Below are 23,109 nucleotides of genomic sequence, written 5' to 3'. Positions count from 1 at the left end.
TCGGAACTGATCTTTCTTTCTCCCTAGAGTGCATTAGTGAAGACGCATGTACTGCTGGGAGCTGAAAAAAAGTTGGTCGAGATATGTTGTGTGTAGAAAAAAAGATTAGGCCTGAATCGAGAGCAATATGGTGCCATGAGTGAATAGAATGTGGATTTCTTGGTAGATCTGACCTAATACTAAACACAACCCTTTTCAGGATTGATCTTTCTTTCTCCCTAGAGGACATAAGTACCAGTCTACAATTTCTTTGATAGTTATAGTTTAAAAAGACATTCGAATTCAGCAGATAATGGCTGACACATTCCTTCGAGAATCATTTTTTTCAACTCCCAACAGTACACAACTCCATTGTACCGTAAATGTGCAAAGTGACATCGATGACAGATGCGTGACTCTTAATATTACTCTCGCCAGACATTCGACTCGCAGCGCTGTTTAAATCTTACAAAAATGGAAACGGTTATACTATATCAATAGTTTTCTTGTATATTGTAAATGCTCGAAAAGTGAAAACTAGAATAGAAATAGATCACGCTTAGATAGTATCAGAGGTATTATTACAACTGTCTAGATTTTTGGCCCCGTGTAAATGAATCAACTTTCTCTGCGAAATTGTTGCATGCGTTATGGGTTTTTCCAATGTCTGTCAATTAAGAATATCTAATATTTTTATTCGTATGGTTACAGAACTGTAGTATAATACGTGCAACTTTTAGTAGTAGTCAAATGTGCATAGAACTTTTATCAAGCAAAATCTGGATTTAGTTTGGAGATGACGTTTATTACCAATTCAATTTTTATGGGAACATTTACTTTAATAGAACAAAGAATTAGACATACCTGAAGTTTATTGTACTGGTTACATATTTCTATTATTCTCCAGATATTTTATAAAGAGTATCAATGTTGAAAACTTTAAAAACAAATGTGTACCAGAAGTAACGAATTTCGAGGCCCTGTTGTAACGCATGCAAACTGCCCATTGTTAAAAATGTGCCCTGAGCTTCATGTTCGTGTATTGGTGCAGCATTATTCGAATTGTGCCAGTCAAAACGAGACAATAAAACATGGAACGTGATCCCCGATTGCTTACCGACGCGACGTTGCTCGACACGTGCTCGCAAGTCGTACGTTTTTGGCAATGTCGATGGAAGTAGCTGAAAAACAAATCGCATCAGTAACTCGAAAAGCTTTGGCACGATACACGGACACACACTTAAACAAAACTGCCGACCCATCCAACAATTTTTCAAAGAAGCAATACACACGATTTTATCGATCGACTCGATCGCACCGTGATCTCTTTTTTTCTCAGTCGATTAAGTGGACCAAGATTTCGATGCGCACAATGCGTCAGACTTATTACTTTCTTTTTTTCTTACAAAGCCACATACGTGAAAAATGTTCGCACACGTCGATTGACAACAACCACTCAACACACACGTTACAAGCAGCAGGGTGATCAGAAAAGTTCGTGCAGTTTCCTCAAATTAAACACTTTTTCGTGAATCATGTGGAATTATTTATGAGGTTTATTTAATGGAATACTTGGAAAGTGTTAAGTAGTTCTTTAAATTAATCTTATTTGAGTAGCAATAGTAGAAAGGTTTTAAAACTAAATAAACGTTGATAAAAATCCTAAGAAAATCATTTTTTAAATAAATCCTTCAATTAAATATATTTTCTTTTCTCGAAAATACAGTCAGTCACAAATGTCTACATACATCGTATAAGTTTATCATCGACTTTGTCGTATATTTATTAAACTCATTTACGAAAAAGCACACAAAATATACGAATTACGAAGGAGCAAAAACGTACATTAAAATATTAGAGATATATTACAGCATGGAAAAATTCTCCTTATCGTTAATGTATATATATTACATCAATATTTTATTGGTCCTCTAATGACAATACGTATCATTTCTTTGGCTCACCATGTGATATTAAGTATGTAGATATATGTAGACTCTTGCAACCGACTATAAACAACATCATTTGTCCTACGTTTCTGACAACGATCAAGTTCCTCGAGACCTACAAGTAGAAACATTAAACCACGAATCGGTTGTAACGCGACCTGCATTCAAGTTGCACCCTCGATCATTAAGCCGAACGCGAATTGCACTTTCGCTATTAAACCGATCGCAAGCAATTTAGTCACGAGCACTCAGTCGTATTTAACATTAATCAAGCCATTGCAAGTCGAAGCTCGTGTTTACATGGCCTGGATGTACAAGGTAGCCCGCAACGAGTGGCACAGGCCAGAACGTAACGAGTCTACGTGTAAAAGTAGATTGGAAAACGTAGAACAAAACTTTCCGATATTATATTCCTTTTGCTGGGAAAATCGATTCTGACACTGTTTCGCGCACGCGTTTCTTTTGAAATTCAGTTTCGGGATTACAGCGTAATATTCTTTTTAATTTTACTATATTTATCTAAAGAAAAATGATGGTGGAAGAGCTATCGTTACTTTCACATCATCGAAAAACTTCCAAGTACACTTTCCTCCCTACGTACATATTTATATTTACATCACGTTAAAATTTCCTCCTCAAGTAAATCCATATGAATAAAATATTGTCCCCGCTTCTCACGAAGCATTACAATTCAATTCGGAAATGAATTTAATAAAAATTCTCGATTGTAATGAAGACAAGCTTCCACGGACAACCAATGCATGTAAACAGGCACGATATCAAGTTCAAGTGCGACAGAATAAAGCGACAGTCTCGTTTTATTCCGGGTTTTTGCCGGGGCATTGATTTTATCGTTAAAAACTGCAGGAACTTTTTTGGCCAGCCGATATAATATCCCGAAACGTGACAGCTGTCGGCCGTCGAGGAAACATTTCGCACTCCCGTCGTTGGAAACGTTCCATCGGCGGAATTTAAAGACTTCCCGGGACATTGATACCCCCATCAAGATGAGAATAGTAGAAACTCTGTCGCAATACGTACGGGACGAGCCATTTTCGTGTCTCGTCGATGGCTCGTGGATCTCGTATGCCCGATATCCCGACAATCAGTGGTACAACACACAAGCTTTCATCAGCGATAAGCAAAAATTTCCGAACAGCCTTTCACGTGGTCGCCACGCGTTGGCTCGATAACGGACTTCTCAATCAAATGGAACAATGGACCTTGCTAAAAAGAGAAACGCACATTAGACGATTGACAAACGTGCCGATGGGATATCATTTCTTTTTAACCAGGTTCGTGTGATTTTATTTTACATTGGTTGGACGAATTGGGTTGTAAACGGAATGCATAAATTTGAAACGAACTGACATTTGAGTTTGGACATTTTTTAATTAAATTTCTTCTAATAAGTGTAACTTAAGTACGATATTAAAATTATTATCGTTAACACGTTCAGCGTCACTGGAGTGTCCATACTTGTATATCTCAAACCAGATATTTGTTTCGATACGAGTATTCGATCATTTTCAATTCCTACTTTTCGAACCAGAATATGGTCGCAGCTTATTCCCCATTCATTTTCCGCTTTGTGAATGTAATTGGCACTCCGAATAAAGTGATCGAATTTTTCAGTCCAGAGGGAAAGGGTTAAACAAATATCACAGGCGGCACACTTAAAAGCACATAACGTATTTACGTAGCGCTGAACGTATTAAGGCCATACACAGGGTGTTTCTTTTAGAATAGGTGGCGAAATTTTGAAAATGCATTCCATTTGTCTCGAGGGTGCAGAAAGTCCTATAAACGCGTCGAGTATAGAAACGTTTCCATCCCGAGTTACAACCATCTAAGTGAAGATTAATCAGAGGTCTAATGAGAATTAAAAAGAAAAACATGAAATATGCACGATGATGAATATTTTTTTTTTTTTTTTAAACAATTTAAACCATCGTTAAACTACAACAATTTATTTTTTATAACACGAATCTGGTCCAAAATAAGACAATAACAGGACTTGAACTCTGATAAACTAGTATCGATAAAAATAAATATGAATCTGTTGCTAAACAATTTTCTGAGACAATTAAAAACTCTGGCAAACGAGTGACGATAAAAGTGAACATAAGTCTGATGAGAAACGTCTCCGAACTAACGCGTGCTCGTAGAACATTCGTTGATTCTCAGAGCGAGTATTACAACCGAAACATTCGAGCAACTATATCGAAAACACTCTGTACACAGCTGGAACGATTCTCTGCTTGGCATCGTTCGCGAAATCGGGGCTTGGTACGCGACTCTCCCTCTTTTTTTTTTTATTTTCCCATTTTTGTTTGCAACGCACACGAAGCTTGTACATACGTACGTATTCACTGGACGAGACAAAACGAATTCACAAAACGTGATACTCACACCGAGCTGGTGTATACTCACACCGAGTTTAACAGTGACGTTCTAATCGCCGATATGTATGTTGCAGAATTTACATAACTCGATTCTGAAAAGAAACATTAACACAGCATGTAATCTTGGGTTGAACATTCAATGAGATAGAGGAAACGAGAGAGAAACCTCGAAATTAGAAGAAAGATAGATTAGTCACTCGGTACAGGTGAGATTAGAATTTTACCGTATTCGCATAATTTTACGATCATTATTATATATTTATAAATCTAATGCTTGGTGAAGGCCATTATGACGTGTACTATTTCCAAGCATTTTGTTATAGACATTACAATGATTTATGTTTATGATCCTCGGTACATCAAATTATATGTTCATTCTGTACAAAATTTCGTTTGAAAAAATAAGGAAAAATTAGAAATTTATTTAAATTACTTGCATGGATTAATGAGTGTTGAAAAAATTTTTGTTCTTTAACTATTTTCATAACATTTTCTAGTAATATTTACAAGTATTCCATAACTCATTTATGAGATGTTCAAATACTTTTCTCCGTATTTCTTCATTGTAAACCGAAAACGAATGGCGCGTTTTCAATTTCGTCTGCAAACTAGTAGTTTTATTCTTGATCACCGATCTCAGTAAGCGGGCCATTATTATTTCTCTTCGCTTTGCATAATTTCGTGTCGTTCCGTAAATTTATTCCGAAACGTCGACGAAACGGGGCACCGCGTTATGCAAATAAATTCACGTGGTCGCTAACGATTTTTAACCGCGTGTTAAGCCGACACCGAGTTGTCGATGCATGCGACAATGGAATTTGATTGATTGGAAACCCGGTTGAATAACGAGCGACAGTTTTTTCTCCATCGTTTGATCGCATTCTCAATTCTGGGACATCGTTGGAAAAAAAAGGATGTCGCGTAAAATCGAACGAAGAAATATTGTTATCCAGTTTTGGCATAAACCAGTTGATATAAACCCTCCTTTGAAATTTATTCAAATCTATGGTAAAGCACTCCTAATGCCACCTGTACCGCCCAATGTATTTTATAACCAAATTGCTTGGAGTGCAAAAAGTTAATATGCATAAGACAATGGCGACGAAAAAAACACCGGATTTCACAGTAAACTTCCACCTTTCCCTCTAAGCTCGCTACGTAATCGATTGAATAATTTTCTAAACTGTCGAGTAAGAACGAGATCCTATCCAGGCTTGTCCCAGCAAACGTAGTGGAATTTACGGAACGGGCACGAAAATTACAGGGCACGCGACGATTGCATCGCATTCTTTCACGCAGAAACGAACCTATGTCTCGAAAACGTGAAGGTCGACGTTATGTAAATTAATTCGCTTATCGTCGAATATAACCTTCGTCATTCTTCGACGTTGGAAATAGACGGAACATTTAATCGATTCACCGAGGAATACACCCGCCACCTTTTGCGTGCTGAAATCACATAAATACGGCGTGTAAGTAAATTCTATCCAGTTACGGGTATTAGAGACGGAGAGGATTCTGTAGGAAAGTGTGGGTACATAAATGTAGATGTATTATTATTCACGTTTAATCTTTTCCGTTAACTATGTTTATGGGTGAAACTTGTCGATGACAACCCCATACGTTCAGGGAAGCTATGTAAAGCTCTCGAGCTCATAATCTCTATTTTTCCAAAAAGTGGATTAGGGTTGGTTTCAAAATAACCTCTTTATTTGCAACGAGATCTCGATAGTGGACGAAGGGTGTGAGATTCGAGAAAATTTAGGTTAACCGCTGATATAGAGCAACAGTCTCAAAGCCTTCACACGGAGGATCCGACGAATCCCTGACCTATATCCCTTAAAACATCATATCGCCATTACGTGGGCCTTGCACACGCGTGTGCATAGAAAAAAAGAGACAGGGTAATTGTTCAAATGTAAATAAAACATTTATTATAGAGTTAACTCTGGAGTGGTTGGATTTCTATTGCGTTAACGTTTGTTAATAATAATTTATCGTTTACTATCAGATTCACCCTCGTTTATGTGTGTGTGGTTGGTATCTCGGAGGACAGTTCTTCGAAATCGCGCTTCGTCGTAAAGAAGTCTCGTTTCCTTTACGGATAAGGGGACTTCCGCCGCGGAAAGACGGCTAGGCCACCGGTGAAATTCGATAAAAGTCCAGCTGAAAAAGTTCGTGGCTGGCATACTACAAAAGCAGATCCTTATACTTTGATGTCACGACCTCTGAGAAACTTGATTCGCGGTTGGTATTTTTCTCAGCCACAAAAATTAATTTTTAATTCTATTTTTCACGCGCGTGTAAGATGAATAATAAAAATTTAACAAACGTTACATTTATGTGCCTAGATAATAATTAACCCCTTGACATACAATGACGAGTTAAGGCTAGTCTATTCACTTTGCACGTAATGTAATCGTGGCTATTCGTTCCTTTCGGGGTTTCCCTGATTAAAAATGTTTACTGCTCTCGCGGTGAAACCTGATACCAAAAATCGATTTCAGCCGCGTTCACGGGTTCCATTTCTGTAGAAATGTTCCGTATCCTTCGTGGCCTGATGAGAGGAATTAGAATCAGCTGTGGGAACGTTCGCGCGCGCCTTTTTCTTCTCTATTTGGCGTTCGTTTTCGTGGCTTAGTAAGCGGTGCTTTTAAGGGGCTGCAGTTAAGTCGTACTCCGTGGAAGCTTAATCCCAGCTCAACAACGGCAATTTGGCTCACTTATGAGCGTTCTTGATGCTTTCACGAAGACGTTGACTGAAACTTCCTAGTCGGAATTCGCGTTTAATTTTTGCCCATTGCTAATATGCCACGAGATGAGATCTCACATTTTCTATTCGTGGTGAATTTGACGAACCGAACTCGATAGGAGACACGTACTCCTTTGAAAGGAAATATATATGTTTATTCTTCAGTTAATTTTACTGTTTCATTATTTTGAAGGTTAAAAACAACTGTACTAACAAACTAACAAATAATGAGATTTTTTCCTGAATCTTTTCTGAATTATCACTTTATTCCAAGTAATCTCGTCAGACATGACCGAAAATAAGAAAAATATATTAAACAATCTCACCGCAAGAACCGTTTCCATTCGATAATGAGCCGTATTTTTCCCTCCAAGAGGAAAGAAGAAAAAAAGAAGAAGCAAGGCTGCCAGAGGAAACTGGAATCGGTCTTGTTAAATTCTTCCACGTAATATCACTCTCCGCGGCCGTGCTCCGCTCCCCCAGAAATTTTCTGTGATAATGCGATGCACGTAGAACCGTGGAATGGAGGCGAACGGGGAAAAAGAGATCGGCGAAAAACTTGAGATAATTACGTGTTCCGGAGTGGCTCGCGTCCCGACATCGGACCGCAAACGTAACAAGAAGTTGGATCTCAAACGACGCTGATCCTAAATTGGAACCTGTCCAGGAACTTTCGGCTAATAACAACTGCTGGGAAGACCTTTGGCTGCCAATCGGAATTTATTTCATCAGCGGGAGTAATTTTCCCGTCTTGACCGCTAAAGATGCAATCGGTTTCGTTCGTCGTTTAAGGGAGAAAATAGGTTTAGGCTCATAGAGCCCGAACAGAAGAGTTTCAAACTCAAAACGAAGGATATGAAGAAGAAACGGGATTGTTATATGGTGCTGGAATCGTTGATTAACCAGTAAGTTGTTTCAATCATATTCATTCACGGGTTTTCATTGTGACTACTGAATAATCAAAATATCAAACGGTACTAAATAAGCTGTAAGACGTGGTAAATGTCCATAGTCCCGCACTATGCGTCCCACAGGATCGTATCGTCGATTGTAGGACGAAAATTAGAGATAAAATTGTCTGGCAGATGATAAACGCCGCAAGAAATGTCTTTACAACGGCAAATACTCGTATCACCCGTGGAATCACGAAAAACACTCAGGACGAAATCTAGGAGCCTCGAACCACTATGGACTTACATAAATATCTTTTGGGAGACTTACGACGCTCACGAGTCGCCGTTCGGCTGAAATTAACGGCGTCGTAAAGCGAGGCGAACGACGAAGATCGGGAAATATCGTCGCGAATGCCGTTGTTCGCACTATTGAAAACGTATTTCGACGGGTTTAAATTTCTGGCTCTCTCGAGATCGATCGACACGCTCTTGAATCGATCGATGTCAACCTTTTCACACGACAAATTATTCATTAAATTATTCGTACGTAATTTTTATTCTGAATTTATTCATTTTTGTTTGCATGGATATTGGTTTCTTTTAACCACTTGGTTGCGAAAGGCGAAAATTAAACTCAGAGAAATTGTTAAATTCATCTGAAAATAGTAAATATAAATAAAGAGAGCACCAGACCAACGTCTGACTCGAAATGTTAACATCCGTTAACGCTGCATGCTCCGATTTCTGTTTACGTAGGAGCGTGTAATCAAGAAACCAGTTCGGTCGCAAGAAATTCAATTAATTCAAGTACGACGGAACGCACTGGTTTAAAGAAACAGCGGACAGATACGTACCGCATCCGTTCGCCAAGGAACTTACCACCGCCCAAGGAACAATGGCAAAATCCACAATTGGTTCGCTCGCTGGCAACACAACATAATTAAATGAAAACAAGAGTGGCTGGATGACGCGCAACACTCAACGGTTATTCCTTTCATTACAACCAATGCTTACTCCGAGACAAGGCAGATAGCACAATTAATCTAGCAGACAAACCGCAGAATTTCATTTAGGAATAGCCTGAGTTTCGCGAAACTCCACTGCCCCACTTTGAAAACGGCCTCATACATATTTCTGTCGTTTCTAACATTAGTTATATTCAGTGTTAAAAACGAGAAGGATAGTTTAAGGAAAATTAAAATATATAGCCTTGGCGAAGAGCAGAGATGGGGCGAATTTTATTGGAATAATAGATGAAGAATAATAATTTTTTGTAGGATTTATTCAATTAAACATTTTCTCAGTATGAAACATAAATTAAACGTGCATTTCAGATTGACGTTTTTATTAAGCAAAAAACAGCTCAAAATTTGTTATCCAAATAAGAATCTCACCTATCTCTGTTTGAAAATTGAAAAACCTGAATGGAATTCATATTTATTCGTGAGAATTTTGAGAAAAGTTGAAAAAGAATTTTTCAATGAATTGGATAAATAATCCCTCGCTTTAAAATAAAGTAAATTTTAGAAACGTACAAACTTATTCTATACAATCTTTAGATATTACGAATCAACATTTTTCTATCGAAGAGGACGAAGATTAATGATCGTCTAAATTAAAAATTTATATCAATTAAGCTGTCCTAGCTTCGATTATATTTGTTGCAATAATTTTGTTTAACGATCGTCATCGTTCTGGGCAAACAGGGCCGCCGATGATCGAATCAGTTCCACATTAGTGCATGAATTCTGCAAATACCAGGCTTGGTAATCGTGATAATGGGAAAATCATGTGTAAACCGAGCCGATTGGTCGATCATCTCGACGTATTCGCCAAATTTCGCGCGCTTAAGTGATAGATTCGGCAAAGTCATGCGAGAGCCGTACCAGAGCTAACGGTTTATCGTGTGACGTCGTTGGGACACCGACTTGATGAAACGTTCCGCGATATAGTGTTTGGAAGTGGTACATCGATTGTTTATCAACATCCGGCTTAGTCCGAGGTTGCATTGCTCGACTAACACTGAATTGCGTTACGCGTGTCGACCATTTCAGCAATCTTCGTATGACACGCTAAAATATTACAATATGAATAAAACTGATGTTGACGAATAAAAAACTTGGGTACATATAATCTGTGCAAAAATGATATAGTCTTTATCTGATTATTCTTTTCGTGTCTGACATTTTATGTCTGAAGGAAACGATATGGACTAAGGCCACAGCATTCTAACGATCACCCGTCTTGGAGTGTGAAAGTGTTTATAGGTTTCCGTACAGTTCGATCAATGTGATTCATCGTAGAGGTCGTCTTCCGGAAATAACGTGTGTCCGTTGTCGACGTCTATACGCTTATCCTATTTTGCTTGTACTGTTGCTTTATTCAAGTACTTGAACTTTCTAGTCTGACTATAAGGGTATGCAATTCTAAATGAGTCTATATTACGTCAAAGTTACTATCTATACGTTACTATCTACGATCGTTGTGTGTGGGATAGGTACACGAACGACGATTGTTTCTCGTTGTCGTATGCGCAACCGATAAAAACAATCATTTATTTTTCATTCGATTTGAATGATCATTGAGAGGGTGACTTCGATCGATCGACTCTAATCAATTACAAGAATACAATGCTTTGGAATATGCATTTTGATATACATTTTTAGTGGAACAGTTCATAATAATTTAACTGTTGAATTCTTTAAACTATTATTCAAGATGTAACAATAATACTCATAAAAAAGAATTGACAATAGAGTAAAAACTCTGAGAATCCTATTGAATTATCTAATAGCACAGTGAAACTTGCACGAACAGCAAACAAGAAAGGAATAACTCCATTTCCTGTCGCTTAACTCCTCACACGCAGAAGGAAGTCTCGTGCTCATCAATAATTTCAACGTTGCTAACTCTAGCCAACCGATTAATTTTTCACTTACTTCGTGTGCATTCACGCGCACTACGACATAAACCGTTCCCGTTTGATAACAAGACGAACGTGAACCCGATAGAAACATTTGTTTCAACAAGTTTTCCACAAATAACGAATACACGTTTGTTCAACTACGCCTTGCAATGTATTTAAAATTTCTTTTCTTTAAATTCTTTGTTTAGTCCTCGAATGGACAACGATGAAAGACCAGAGTTAACTTGAGCAAGGACGTGCCTCGTCGAAAACATGGTAAAAAATTTACGTACAAGCTGAACTCTCGACGTTGCCGAAATCATCGATGCCCCTCTTGGGACAAAGTTCAGAATTTCATCAGCGTTTCGTTTAATACTGCATTATCGTCTGACCACCTTGCAAATTGTTGTTGCTAAATTCTACTTTTAAAATTAACACATTTTCGGGTACGGTTCGTCAATATTTCTCATTCGATTGAAAATTACCACCTTTTGTAAAGATAAATGGACTTATATTTTGCAACGAACAGCTCATTTATCGGACCATCCCACGCACAATTCACCTAAGCACGCTTTCCACGGGGTTTGTTACACGAAACAACGTTCGCAGTGGTAAATTAGCAGCGTTATTCGTCGTCGATTAATTCGCCGAATTGCCAGAACGATATTTAATAATTTGCCGAACATAACGCGATCAGTGACGTGTAGATATTGAATTCTCGTTTGGAAAATTACGGTGCAACCGGCTGGAAATGATTTTCAATCTGCCGTAGGCGGACTCTGAATGCGACAGTTTCGGACATCGTTACGTTGCTGCATGCAAACTGCATGAATGAAATCGCGATTTCATAGGGTAAGAACAATCTGGGACATCCATTCTGTCACGAAGATTTAATGAAGCCTAAGGCGAGCGGGATTCAAGGAAACCTGTGCCATGGGTAAACTGTGATCGGCTTCTCTCCCTTTTTTATTCTCCCTCATTTTTTTTTATTCGCGAAATCGTTCAGCGAAAATTTGTTTCCCTTCGACGCTGTTGTCTCCCGGGCAACAGCTTATCTTCCCTCGATGCATTATTCATCGAGTACGAAACTTGGCCCTCCTCGACAGTTATATGTCTCTCGCCGAGTGGAAAGTTGTTGAAATAAAAAAAGGAACGTCGATTGGGAAAGTGAAACGTGTGTTAAGAAAAAAGGCACGGAGTGAGAGTAAGGTGGAATATTTGCGTTGGGAGTGAATAAATTAAAAAAATGTAACAGTATGCTTCGACGATTAAATCTTAATATCAAGTATAACGTCAATACCATACGTCACATTTATATTACTATACATCCCAAAAGCATAAAATCCGCAGTCTACCAATAGCCCTTTTTAACACATTCGCGACCGGTAGATATTTTACCTTTCTAATGCCGAGTACTGACGAAAATAATAAAATTCTGAAACTGGGCATCACTTTGTATCGTTAAGGTGAAGATAAAAGGCTGTTGAAGAAATTTCTTAAAATATGAAAAACTGTATCGAGGTTACGTACATGCTCGACATTGTTCATTTTGCAAAGGTTTCCTTATAGTTCCCTTCTTGGGTACACGTAATCCATTAGCTCGGCTATATTACGACGACGTTATGTAAGCTCAATTGAAATCTTTGAAACGATCTCTTGCAAATGGGACAACGCGGTAAACTCGTCGATGAAAAGATTGAAGGTGTATCTGCTAATTTCGTTAGAACCAGATTCACTTAAGATATTAAAAACAGAAAGAAAAATTAGGTAATTGAAGTCATAAGAAATTGTTGCGTATACCTTTCAGCTAAATGCAATTGGATTTAGAATAGTTAGAGATAACCGTGGTAATGAAATGGAACACTCGAACTAGTTATTTGCAAAAGTATCTTACAAAGGTTCATATTTTTATCGACAACAAATTTAGTTTACTAGAATAATTAATGTATTATTAAATAATATTAAACAGTCCAAAAATACACAATGTATACAAAATTAAAATTAGGACTGAAATAGCTCAGGTTCAGTTTTATCAGTTCCTTAGATATCGACGTCAATCAACTGTTTGAAACTTTGTTAACGTAATGCAATTTATTATTTGAAAGCTTCACCCAACTGTGATGCACGAAACTTCCAAATAGATAAGGAGTATATTATTACGTTAACAATACTATGATTAAAGAGTCGTTAAAGCATCTATGATGTAACCAGTACTTGAAAACTGAATACAGCACAAGTTACGGGGTCGACAAGAAGATCACGACATTAAACACACAAGACTGATTCCGAAGAATACGAATAAGTAAATAAAAGACTCCAGAGATTCCACAAGCACGACTTCCTCGTAGCTTCGAGCGCAGTATTTATGCAATCGATCATCATTTCGATACGACTCCCGACAATAGTGCATCCAGAATGTCTGCATGCTGAAAAGTTTGTTTGGAATGTATGATTTTGCATCGAAGAAGGGAAAACGTTTCTATTTTGTTCGCGTAACTGCGATATTCATGCCTCCGTCGTGCCTTGGAACGCTTACGTTGACAAGGGAGAGGAGATTATTTCTGGAAAATGGAAGAGGCAAGGCAGCTCTGCAAAGAAACGTCTGTAACGAATGAACGGTGTCCCAAGAGAAATGTACCCGATGATTATCGGCATTATATCACATTTTCTTGAAACCTGCAGCCGTAATTTCCGATGGATTCAATCCTGCAATACGACTCAGCGTTGAACCCTGCTGTCCTGGATTTCCAAGGAGTCGTAACTGTCTGAGCTTTAAGTAAGACCCCTTTCTCTGCATCAGTCGTAGCGGAATTAAATTTCTCAGCTTGTTTTTACGACTCGAGTAATACCAGTCCCTGCGAAGGACGTCCGCGAAGGTGATGGAAGTTCCTCGAGGCTGAGATGATTTTCTAGCAATCTGGTAAGTAGGATATTTTACCTTCTAACAATTCTGTTTAGAAATACAGAATAATTTGATGGCGAAATTAGGCATTGATACTGTTTGAAGATGTAAAATTGCGTTGCCAATATAACTTCGAGTACATCTCACGAACAAAGTCGTCATTAGGGAATTACGCATCAACTACGTGTAATTGGATGCCGAGAACCGAAACTGTTACGTAACTTGCTACATTAGTTACATTCCTGAGAAAATAGTAATTTATATACGGGAGACGTTTCGCGTATATCCTGGCTGCTGTTTCGAAACTCTATCTCCGGAGCCAGAGTCTCGAAAAATTACTCTACATTTTTCACGCGTCACCCTTACGTAAAGATACCCTAAGCAAGAGGAGCATGCGGTACGCCTCTAAACACAACATAATTGTAGAAAACTAACACAGTTTACGCGAGAAAATGGAACCGCGGAAACTGGATATTCGTGGGAAAGAGTGGAAAGAGTTCAGAAATGTAGGTCCATAAAAAGTAGCAGATGGAAACAATAGGAAATAAATTCACGGAGGGACAAAGACAAATGAGAATACAGAAGTCGTGTTTTCAGCGAGGGATGCAGAAACTCGAAGAAATGAATAAAGAGTATAGAATACTGCAGGGATAGACGAGGAAAGGACGAGAGAAAATGGACCGTTGGTTAAGAAGAAAAGAACGCGAGCTATGCGATTCGTTGTAAAACCTGCTGCAAAACTTACGCCAGTGGAGATACCTTTGGAAATAAATTGGTAAAGGATAGGTCCCAAAGGGACACTCTGGTGAGAATTGCCAGTCTCGGTTTATCGTAAAATGGAATCACCAGTCGATTTCATGGTCCGTTCGATTTTCAATATAACATTTTCCAAATGAATGTGTACTTGTATAATCGAAGATACAATCAAGGTTAAGGGGATGAAATTACCAATTTTAGATTACGAATGTTTACATTTTGTTTCTTGATCATAATAGAAAAGTTGTCAAGAAAATGCAGTTCTTAGTTGAGCTTCGTATTAAAGTCATCCAAAATTATATTTACTAATAAACTACACGCTACGCACTACACTTTTTACTCAAAAGAATCCCTGACCTATACGTCTAAAGGATCTCTCAGTAATCCTCGGAAATGTATTCCGTCACAGGAGTGGAATTTTTCGAAAATTGTCACGTCACACGGTGAATCTTTGCGATTTTTCTCGCACGATACGCGATATCGAGCGACAATTTCAACGTTAGAAACGTCAGGAGCGTTTCCAATATCCAGCTCCTACGCGCTGATACATCCAGCAGAGTTTCCAACGTTACAGGCCAGAGTCTGAGACGTCCCGAGTGTAATAAACGGCCAGAACACGTCCGCGAAGTAGCTCGATAGAGGCAACATTGGATTGTTGACGAAACGTCGCTTACACCAGCTGGACATCGCCCAGAAACTCGAGACGCTTGCTCGGCGATTATTAGCAGCGAAACTGGCCGGTATCCTGGACCGAGTGGAGGCTTCAGGCCAAGATAACGATACGCCCTTACGCTCGACGTAAGTGCCCAGCGCTATACGAGTGACGTGATACCGCAATAAAATCGATGGAATGGAGCTACCTGAGAGGAAAGTGGAATACGTAATAACAATGCAAGGTGAAGATACCGAAAAGTGCTATTAAAAGAAATAAATCTAAACGAAGCTATAAAACCAAGAAAGCTTGGTTTATCATTAACGAAAGATTGAGTGAAACGTCTTCACGCAGAGTTAATCAGATTAAACGGCGACGTTTTCATAAATTTTTAAAGTAGGTCTGTAATGCACACGAAGCAGAAACAGAAACGGGAAACACTGTGATACGAGAAGCAAGCAAAGCACGATTTGCCTCGCGAATATTTACGGTTATCGAATTACAGGCACAATTTTAGTTGCAAATTCCGCTTGGTTCATTTTCCCCGACTTGCAGACTACCTTTCGAGACCTGCGACCTACGAGCGGTGTCAAAGGCTGCCCTTTAAAATGCTTCCGCTGAAGGTAATCCTTGCCAATATTTCCGGCCAGTGGAGTACAAAGACCAAAGACCATGAGGGCTCTTTTCCAGTCACGCGTCAAAGAGATATAATGTTAAAGGGTCCAGCTTGAATATCATCGAAAAGTTTCGGCGTGGTTCTACCTTTGACTACCAAAGAAAACGAATTTTCTTCGTAGGGCGAAATCGATTCCGTGAAACACGTCGAAAAGCTTCCTAAACGCGAACAAACAGTGACCGATTAAAAACAACGCACGTTTCCCGTTCGTTTCTGTCCCCTTCGTTAATAAGTTCTCATCGGTTCGCGCCACTCGAAAGCAGTTACGTCGAAATTAATGAATATTCCACTCTTTGTTCCCTTCGTCGGAGTTTTCCGTAAAATGAAACAAAAGTCGTGACGTCTGCGCGAGTTACTCCTCCATTGTTCGTCGACCGAAATAGCTATTACGTTGATTAACTTATTCAGACCTCCTGTACATTATAATCCACGTGGATTTTCAGGTAATACTTTCGAACTAAATAATTAATTTCGTAGAATGATGGATGTTGTTTGTCTACAATTGAACGATATAGCTAGATGTACTTCTGGAAAAGTGGAACATATAGTTATAGTCACGAGTATAATTGAGCAGTATACTTATTTTAATATTACTATATTAATGTAATTGTTATACCGCGATGTTTACGCAAATTCATATTTAAAGATCCTCAAATTTTTTAAATAATACATTTGGAATTGAAATAAATATTGATCTGAACACATATTAGAATCAAAGGGAGATATCAATTAATTTAATGAAAAGCAGAATTACCATTTATAATTGTTGCAGCAAATGAGCTTCATAACGATCATCAACTTCATATTGCAATCGATCTAAATGCATTAAATTTCAATCGCTCATTCGAAATTACGCAAAACGACAGTGAAAATCCTTATCAATGAGACTCCATCCTTCAAAAAGTTTTATTATTAGTCCTCTATAGACTTCCTCTTCAAAGAACAAGTTTCAAAGGAGCTTTCAAAGAAATTCACGAGAAAGATTTTAGAAAAATCATCGACCATTCAAGAAAGCCTTCGTGATACCAAAATGTAAGAGGTTTACGCGAAAACAACGTAAGAAGGGAACTCGCGGTACCTAGCTATTCTCTTTATCGTGAACTTTATTCCGATGGTTTATACAGGGTCTTACCTTGAAGGAGCATCGTCAATTTTGAGAGTCTATAATAATAATAAAGATAAACGAAAAAAGAATGATAAATGCGTGATAGTCGAAATAATCGACCATATGGGGGAATTCTTCACTTGATCTATTTAGAACCATCGTATGACGTAAAGGTATTATTTCAATCTTTGGATTTCGAGACCACAAACGTTTTTTACGTTATTTGCATCAACGATTTATATAAAGAAATTCTTCGCGCTTTATCTTTCTACAAGAACTTCATCATTCTCAAAATTTAAATAAGTTTTCCAGCTACAAAGAATTGGGTCAAAGTATTCAACAATCAAAAGTAGAAAAAACATTTGGACCTGCCGAAGTTGACGGCATGTATGTATAATTGCTCAAGCTTTGGTAACGCATTCGCGGGGAATTATCATTAAAAGTTTTTGCTTACTTTAATCAGCATGATACGATCTAAAAGTTTCCGATCCTCTTTGGAGATACTCTATATACACGGAAAGCTCGCGTTCCTTCGGGCAGCGCGGCTTGAAATTACTGGATCGCAGCAGATGTTGCGAAACTCCGGTTGGCCGATTTTTCCTGGCCCTTTCTCGCCGCCCACGCGCTCCACCCACGGACTGGGAATATCCTTCTGTCGATGCTCGTGTGCCGCGGGCATACCAAGCGTAGGAGGGCTTCAACGTTGCAGACGCATTCGTCGCCGAGGACGCAACAGATTCCCTCCAACGTGGAATAAAATGTCGCGAAGGGTGGCGGTAGCAAGTGGTTTCCCGAGTGCGCTCCAACTTCCTTGAAGAAAAGCTCGTGACCCGACCTGACCGTGATCGAATTAAAGCTAGGATGCCTTTGTGCTAACTCTTGGAAGCTTTCAGCAAAAATGGCGAGGCAATGAGAATCAGCGAGGAAAAGTCACTACTCCCAGGGGTAAAGACGAAGTTGAATAGATGTTAAGATAATAACGATGCACACTTCGATGTAGAATTTCTTGAGGTTTTTATGGGATTGAGGGAGGTGGAGAAGAGAAAAAAGGAAGTTATGACGAATAGAGTGGTTTTGTGTTGAGCTTTCTATAGCAAACTCATCGGTAAGGCCTGTGGTTGAAGATGTGTTAGTTTCATCTCTAAAAAACGATTACATTCCTCTTGTAAACAATGCAAAATTAAAATAGGAGAAGTGATTAAGAAATTTCAGAGACGCTGTTTGAAAGAAACTCCGATGTCCCTAAAGAAACACCTTTTACCAAACGTACCTACTCTCGAGATTGGAAAGTATACTGGCACTGTTTTTCAGCCGCTTTCATTTTCGAAGTAAGGAATAGTAACGACGCCGTGAGAGATGTCTGTAAATTTTGTTAATGAACGGAAAGAGAAACTGGCGAAAGGGAACAAAAATATGGATGTAATTTGTTTTGCAGCCTCTCAGTTAGATTAGATTGAATCCGCCGGCGTTCTATATCTTCCTTCACTTTACGCGAAATTAAAATGGAAGCGGATGCAATTATAGAGGTATAAAACCGTCCACCAACGGCGTGTAGATATTTTCGTTTAACGGAGACCGGTAGACGATGCCTATAAAATGTGTACAAAGGTGGAACATTTCCATCGGACGGAACGTACGGAAACGAAACTAATTAACGAACAACAGGAAACTGTTGTTTGACACGTTGAAACTTGACCACTGTGTATAATATTACGTATTAAATTTGACAGTAATCAAAGTTTCACCGCTACTTTCTTCAAGCACATACTATTCGTTTGTCTGTAAGGTAGTAATGTACAGTAGTACATTTTTGAAAAATGTAGAATAATATAAATAATTTTAACGAATTTAGGAAGGAAAAAATGCATCAATCGCGACAAACATTTTACCATCGTCTCGAAGACAAAAAGGTGCTATGGAAACAGTTTCTTCAGTTTAAAGACATTTTATCCGGAAGTAGGTAATACTAGATGGTAATAAAACTGCATTTTCGCGGAAACAGAGGGAAGACGTAAAATTTATGGCGTTCTTTTTACAAAGGAAGGTGAAAAAAGAGGAAGTAATGCATTCTGCACCTGTCTTTTGTATTCAAAGTGACCCAGAAAACGTATAAGCGAACGCGTGTCGTTATTTCTTTAAAAAGACGCGAAAAGAAGGCGAAATGAGCCAAAGACTGTTCCGAATAAAGCATACGCGAACTCTTACGGATTCCCTGGAACATATTAAAGCGACTGCTGGCGATGAACGATATTTATTCCCTCGTATGCTCGTGATTATTAAAATTTACAACAAAAGAATGGTCGCGCGAAACGCGTTAGTCTTCGCGCTAGGTCTGGTAGAACAGAGAAACGTATTTCTGTTCGAGGGAAGGAGACGTCCGTTTGAAGCCACGTGTGAGAGCAAGATTTTGACCTATTTCCTTTGTTCTCGAGAGTGTCTGCGTTGGGAATAAATATATTAAACTATGAAGAGGCGGAATGCGAATAAAAAGTTTCGCATCAAAGACCCAATTGTCGAATTTATACGAGAAGCAATCGAGTTGCTTTATATTATACAGTTTTATGAGATTACTAAGTCTGGTCTGAAGAAGGCCTCATACAAAAGACTAAAATATCGTTGCAGTAAAAATTAAAATAAATTCCCATTCTTATTCTGATATCCAAAAACAACAAAAGAATATTCACTTTTTAGCATTAACGACTGATAAATCATTACTTATGAATAATGTATCCACCATAAAAACAATTGTTTCCCTCCAAACATCCCTTTAAAAGGATAATCTTAAGTAACACGTAAATTGCTCAAGTACAACGTTATAAAGGAATCTGGAAAGAGGATCTTTCGTAACGAAACGAACCATGAAATGTCTGTAGAGCATGAAATAACATTTCGTATTCTCTGGAGCCGTCTTTTAATCGTACAAATTCCTCGGTTCCGTGCGGTATCGCAAGATTAAATATTACATCGGAAGTCTAGACAAGCTTAAAACATTCCATTGTTACCTTTATGCCAGGAATTTCTGGCTTGGGCCCCTGGCCTGCTATTATAATCTACGAGCGCTTTCTGTTAACGGAAAAAAAAAATAAAAGAAAGGAAAAAACGAAAAGTAAAGAGACAATTTCTCTAACGACCTTTTGATAGTCGACATTAACGAGAAATCCTCTGTTCCACAAGACCCCTCTTGCACTCGGTGCCAAAGTAGCCGTCGTATAAAAACGAAGTGCGCGTGCCGGTGAACGTCTAAAGTCATTGAATGAACAACCAGCAGCTTATCCAAAAGACTGGAAAAAGGTGGTATTCTTGTTCCGTCGAGCGGAACGAAAAAGGGGAAACCGCTAACGGAGTAGCAGCGAATCGTTTTAAATGAGTATTATTTCATTATCACGTTGAGGGATGTTCTTTTAGGGGAAATAGACAAGTTTCGATTAATTCGTTGATAATACGAGTAATAAAACTGTTTCTAACCCTAAATTGAGACGATAAGGGAGGCGTAGTTAAGTAAAATATAAACGTTCTTTTTATTTGCATTGCAATCATAATTTATGGAAACCCAAACAGTTAGAGTTTGTTAAATCAATAAGGAGACCGATACTTTCACTGTAAGGTTGCACAGTGCATTGCAAGCGTGAAAGAAAACCAACAGCATTAAGCGCGCCAATTTAACTGCGCAATGAACATAACAATTCTCGTAATCGAATTAGAAAGAATTCTACTGGGCTCTCGTGCCTCTTTTCGCTTCGTGCCAAAGTGCCCGTGGAATAAAAACGTAATCGGCGTCGACGATCGTGAAATTTCTCAACGAGAACCTGTCGAAATAAAATATACTTCGCTTTCAGAAGAAATTGTATTAGTGACCGATCCAATCGTTAAACACTGTTGTTTTTTCGCAGTCACCTCCACGAAATGAAATCTCGTATAACAAGTTCGTTTGTGAATATTTAATGAATTTCTTGAATCATAAATTCAAGTATTTCAATATGAAACTGATTTACTAGATTTTGAAGAGGTTAGAAAACAGTTTTCGAATGCTGACATTTTTTGTCAACAATGGATTTGCAACAAACTCTAGAATTTCTATTGATTTTAACACGAGGGGTTGCGCTGTACGTGTTTGTACCATGGAAACCGTTGCAACCTGCGAATTTCGTGGATGGTGCGGTCGAGTAGATTGCGTTTCTTCGCAACTCTGTGAAAAGCACTCGAGTTACAGCGAACTTCTCGCTTATCCAACGATAATCATTGGTGGGCTTAGGGTTTACTAATTGTTCCTTCATTAAAAGTTTCGTCTCGCGAGAAAAAACAGGTTAAGCTAATTCGGCGTTATCAAAATCGACGACCCTCGTCGCTATCCAAGACTTAATCGTGAAGCGGCGGATATCTTCCTTTGAAAACTTTCTTCGTTTCACAGTAATCAGGGATCTCAGAAAGCTGGCCAAACGCACATTTCTAAACTTCATATTCCGATCTTACAGCGTAGCTGGTGTGCACATAAATATATTTATATAAAAATAATGTATAAATAAAATAAATAAAATAATTAAGAGTAAAATATACATTTATAATAAAACAACAATTACTTGACATTTGTATTAAATCGTTTTTGATCGTTTGTAGAAGACCAAGTTGCTTTTGATGTACTTAACAGTAAACTACCAATTAATGTCACAAAAGAAACATTCTTTTATTTAACTTAGAAATAGTAAGATTACAATTTTGATAAACGTTTTGGAATTTCCAACCACTGTATGTCTACCTAGTGTTGGGAATATTATTTGCCGTCGCCATCGTAGCTCGCCACTTGGTGTTTTTCAGCACCCTTAAATATCCACGACCGCGTACACTTCGTCTTTATTCTTCGGGTACTTTGGCACGGAGCAGGAAAAAGCGCTAAGGTCGAGGACATCCGCTCTAATTCGGTTATCAGCGAGTCGTCGGAAAAATGGTTACTCTGTAGCTTTTGCCGAAGAAACACCGTGTCTGAGATCGTGATCTTTTCACTTTCACGCGAATTGTATTCAACTTTATTCCGTCTCTTACGCGTGGAAGAGATTCTCCTGCTTGGGAACTTTTCATTCTACATGTTACACCGTTAGATTTGGCCACGTTTCACGAGCGCGTGTTAGAACTGGAGTTTCATTCAAAGTTATTGCTACCACCTTTTTATCTATTATTTAGAAACAATCATTTCTCTCTTTTTTTAATATATACGGTAAAAAGCTGCTTGTACAAAAATGAAATATTCTCTGAACATAGTTATAATCGAGGATTGTTCTACGCTCAATTAAACACTTCATTAAATCCTCACGACACCCTGGAATGTCCTTCTGGCATGGTTTCTAGAATTCATCTTGGAGATGGCCGTGACTGCATAAAGTGAAAAATGCGAGGCTCCATTCGAGAAAAAAAATAAATGAAACGTACATTAATGTCTACTTAACACACCGTCGCGTCGCTAACAGAGCCGACATTTTCACCATATTATATCCACCTCCGAAAGTTTTTTTTGTACCGACACAACTGTTAAACTCGTTTAGAGCAGTTCCGCGCTTTTTAGACCGCAAGGCGGGTCGTACCACGTCCCTCATGCTAGTAGTTACGAGTTGTTAAAGGCAGTTAGACGCAGCAGCGAGTGGTTAACAGCGGTTTTTAGCCGTCCGCTACCGTGCACACCTTTGTAATTATTCCCGCTGACCAATGACGAAAAGTGTAATTGCTGAACGAACGACCCAATTTGCGTGAGCACGTTTCTTTTTCTCGATGGTTTTCAAACGTGCTGCCTTTGATGAATGCGATCGTATGAACAGCAGGTATGCTTACATCCCTGATCACTTCTATTACCGAAGTGATGCTTTCTCGAGTCAATTTACCAAAATTAATTAGAAACCCTAAACAAAAATGAATTTTGGATACATTCTTGTCTCTTTACATTTATACTAGTCAACATTAATAAACGGTAAAAAATGTGAACAATATGTTTAACTCTCAATCTAATATTGGGGGTCAACATAATCATGTTTCGTAATCCTAGAGTAGACGTGAGATCATGGCTCCTTCGTGTCAAATGTATTCTCGAATTCAGCTTGCATTCGATTGCATTAATATTCGAAAACCACAATCCCGCAATTCTAAAGCTAC

General features: G+C 38.5%; 1 protein-coding gene across 8 annotated transcripts in view; it reads right to left on the bottom strand.

Annotated features, from left to right (window-relative positions):
- LOC128883032 (protein tipE) overlaps positions 1 to 23,109 on the bottom strand; it is a 66,500-nt gene that overhangs the window by 30,271 nt on the left and 13,120 nt on the right. Inside the window, exons 3-5 of one of the 8 annotated variants that reach the window (XR_008458693.1) lie at positions 4,362 to 4,425; positions 2,970 to 3,155; positions 12 to 1,160 (exon numbers count right to left, since the gene is read on the bottom strand). The exons of 2 other annotated variants lie outside the window; for them this stretch is intronic. Coding sequence is in view for 3 of the 6 variants with exons in the window: in XM_054135015.1 (XP_053990990.1) it covers positions 4,383 to 4,425 (43 nt within the window). In the remaining 3 variants the exon portion in view is untranslated. Of the gene's footprint in view, positions 1 to 11; positions 3,156 to 4,340; positions 4,426 to 23,109 lie in introns of those variants that run through there. 5 more of the 8 variants (XR_008458697.1, XR_008458696.1, XM_054135015.1 and 2 more) reach the window with 5 other exon arrangements.

Source organism: Hylaeus volcanicus, chromosome 1 (genome assembly GCF_026283585.1).
Source record: "Hylaeus volcanicus isolate JK05 chromosome 1, UHH_iyHylVolc1.0_haploid, whole genome shotgun sequence".
Lineage (NCBI taxonomy): Eukaryota > Metazoa > Arthropoda > Insecta > Hymenoptera > Colletidae > Hylaeus > Hylaeus volcanicus.
The sequence above is the reverse complement of the archived record's forward strand: the minus strand, read 5'-3'. Positions and strand labels throughout refer to the sequence as shown.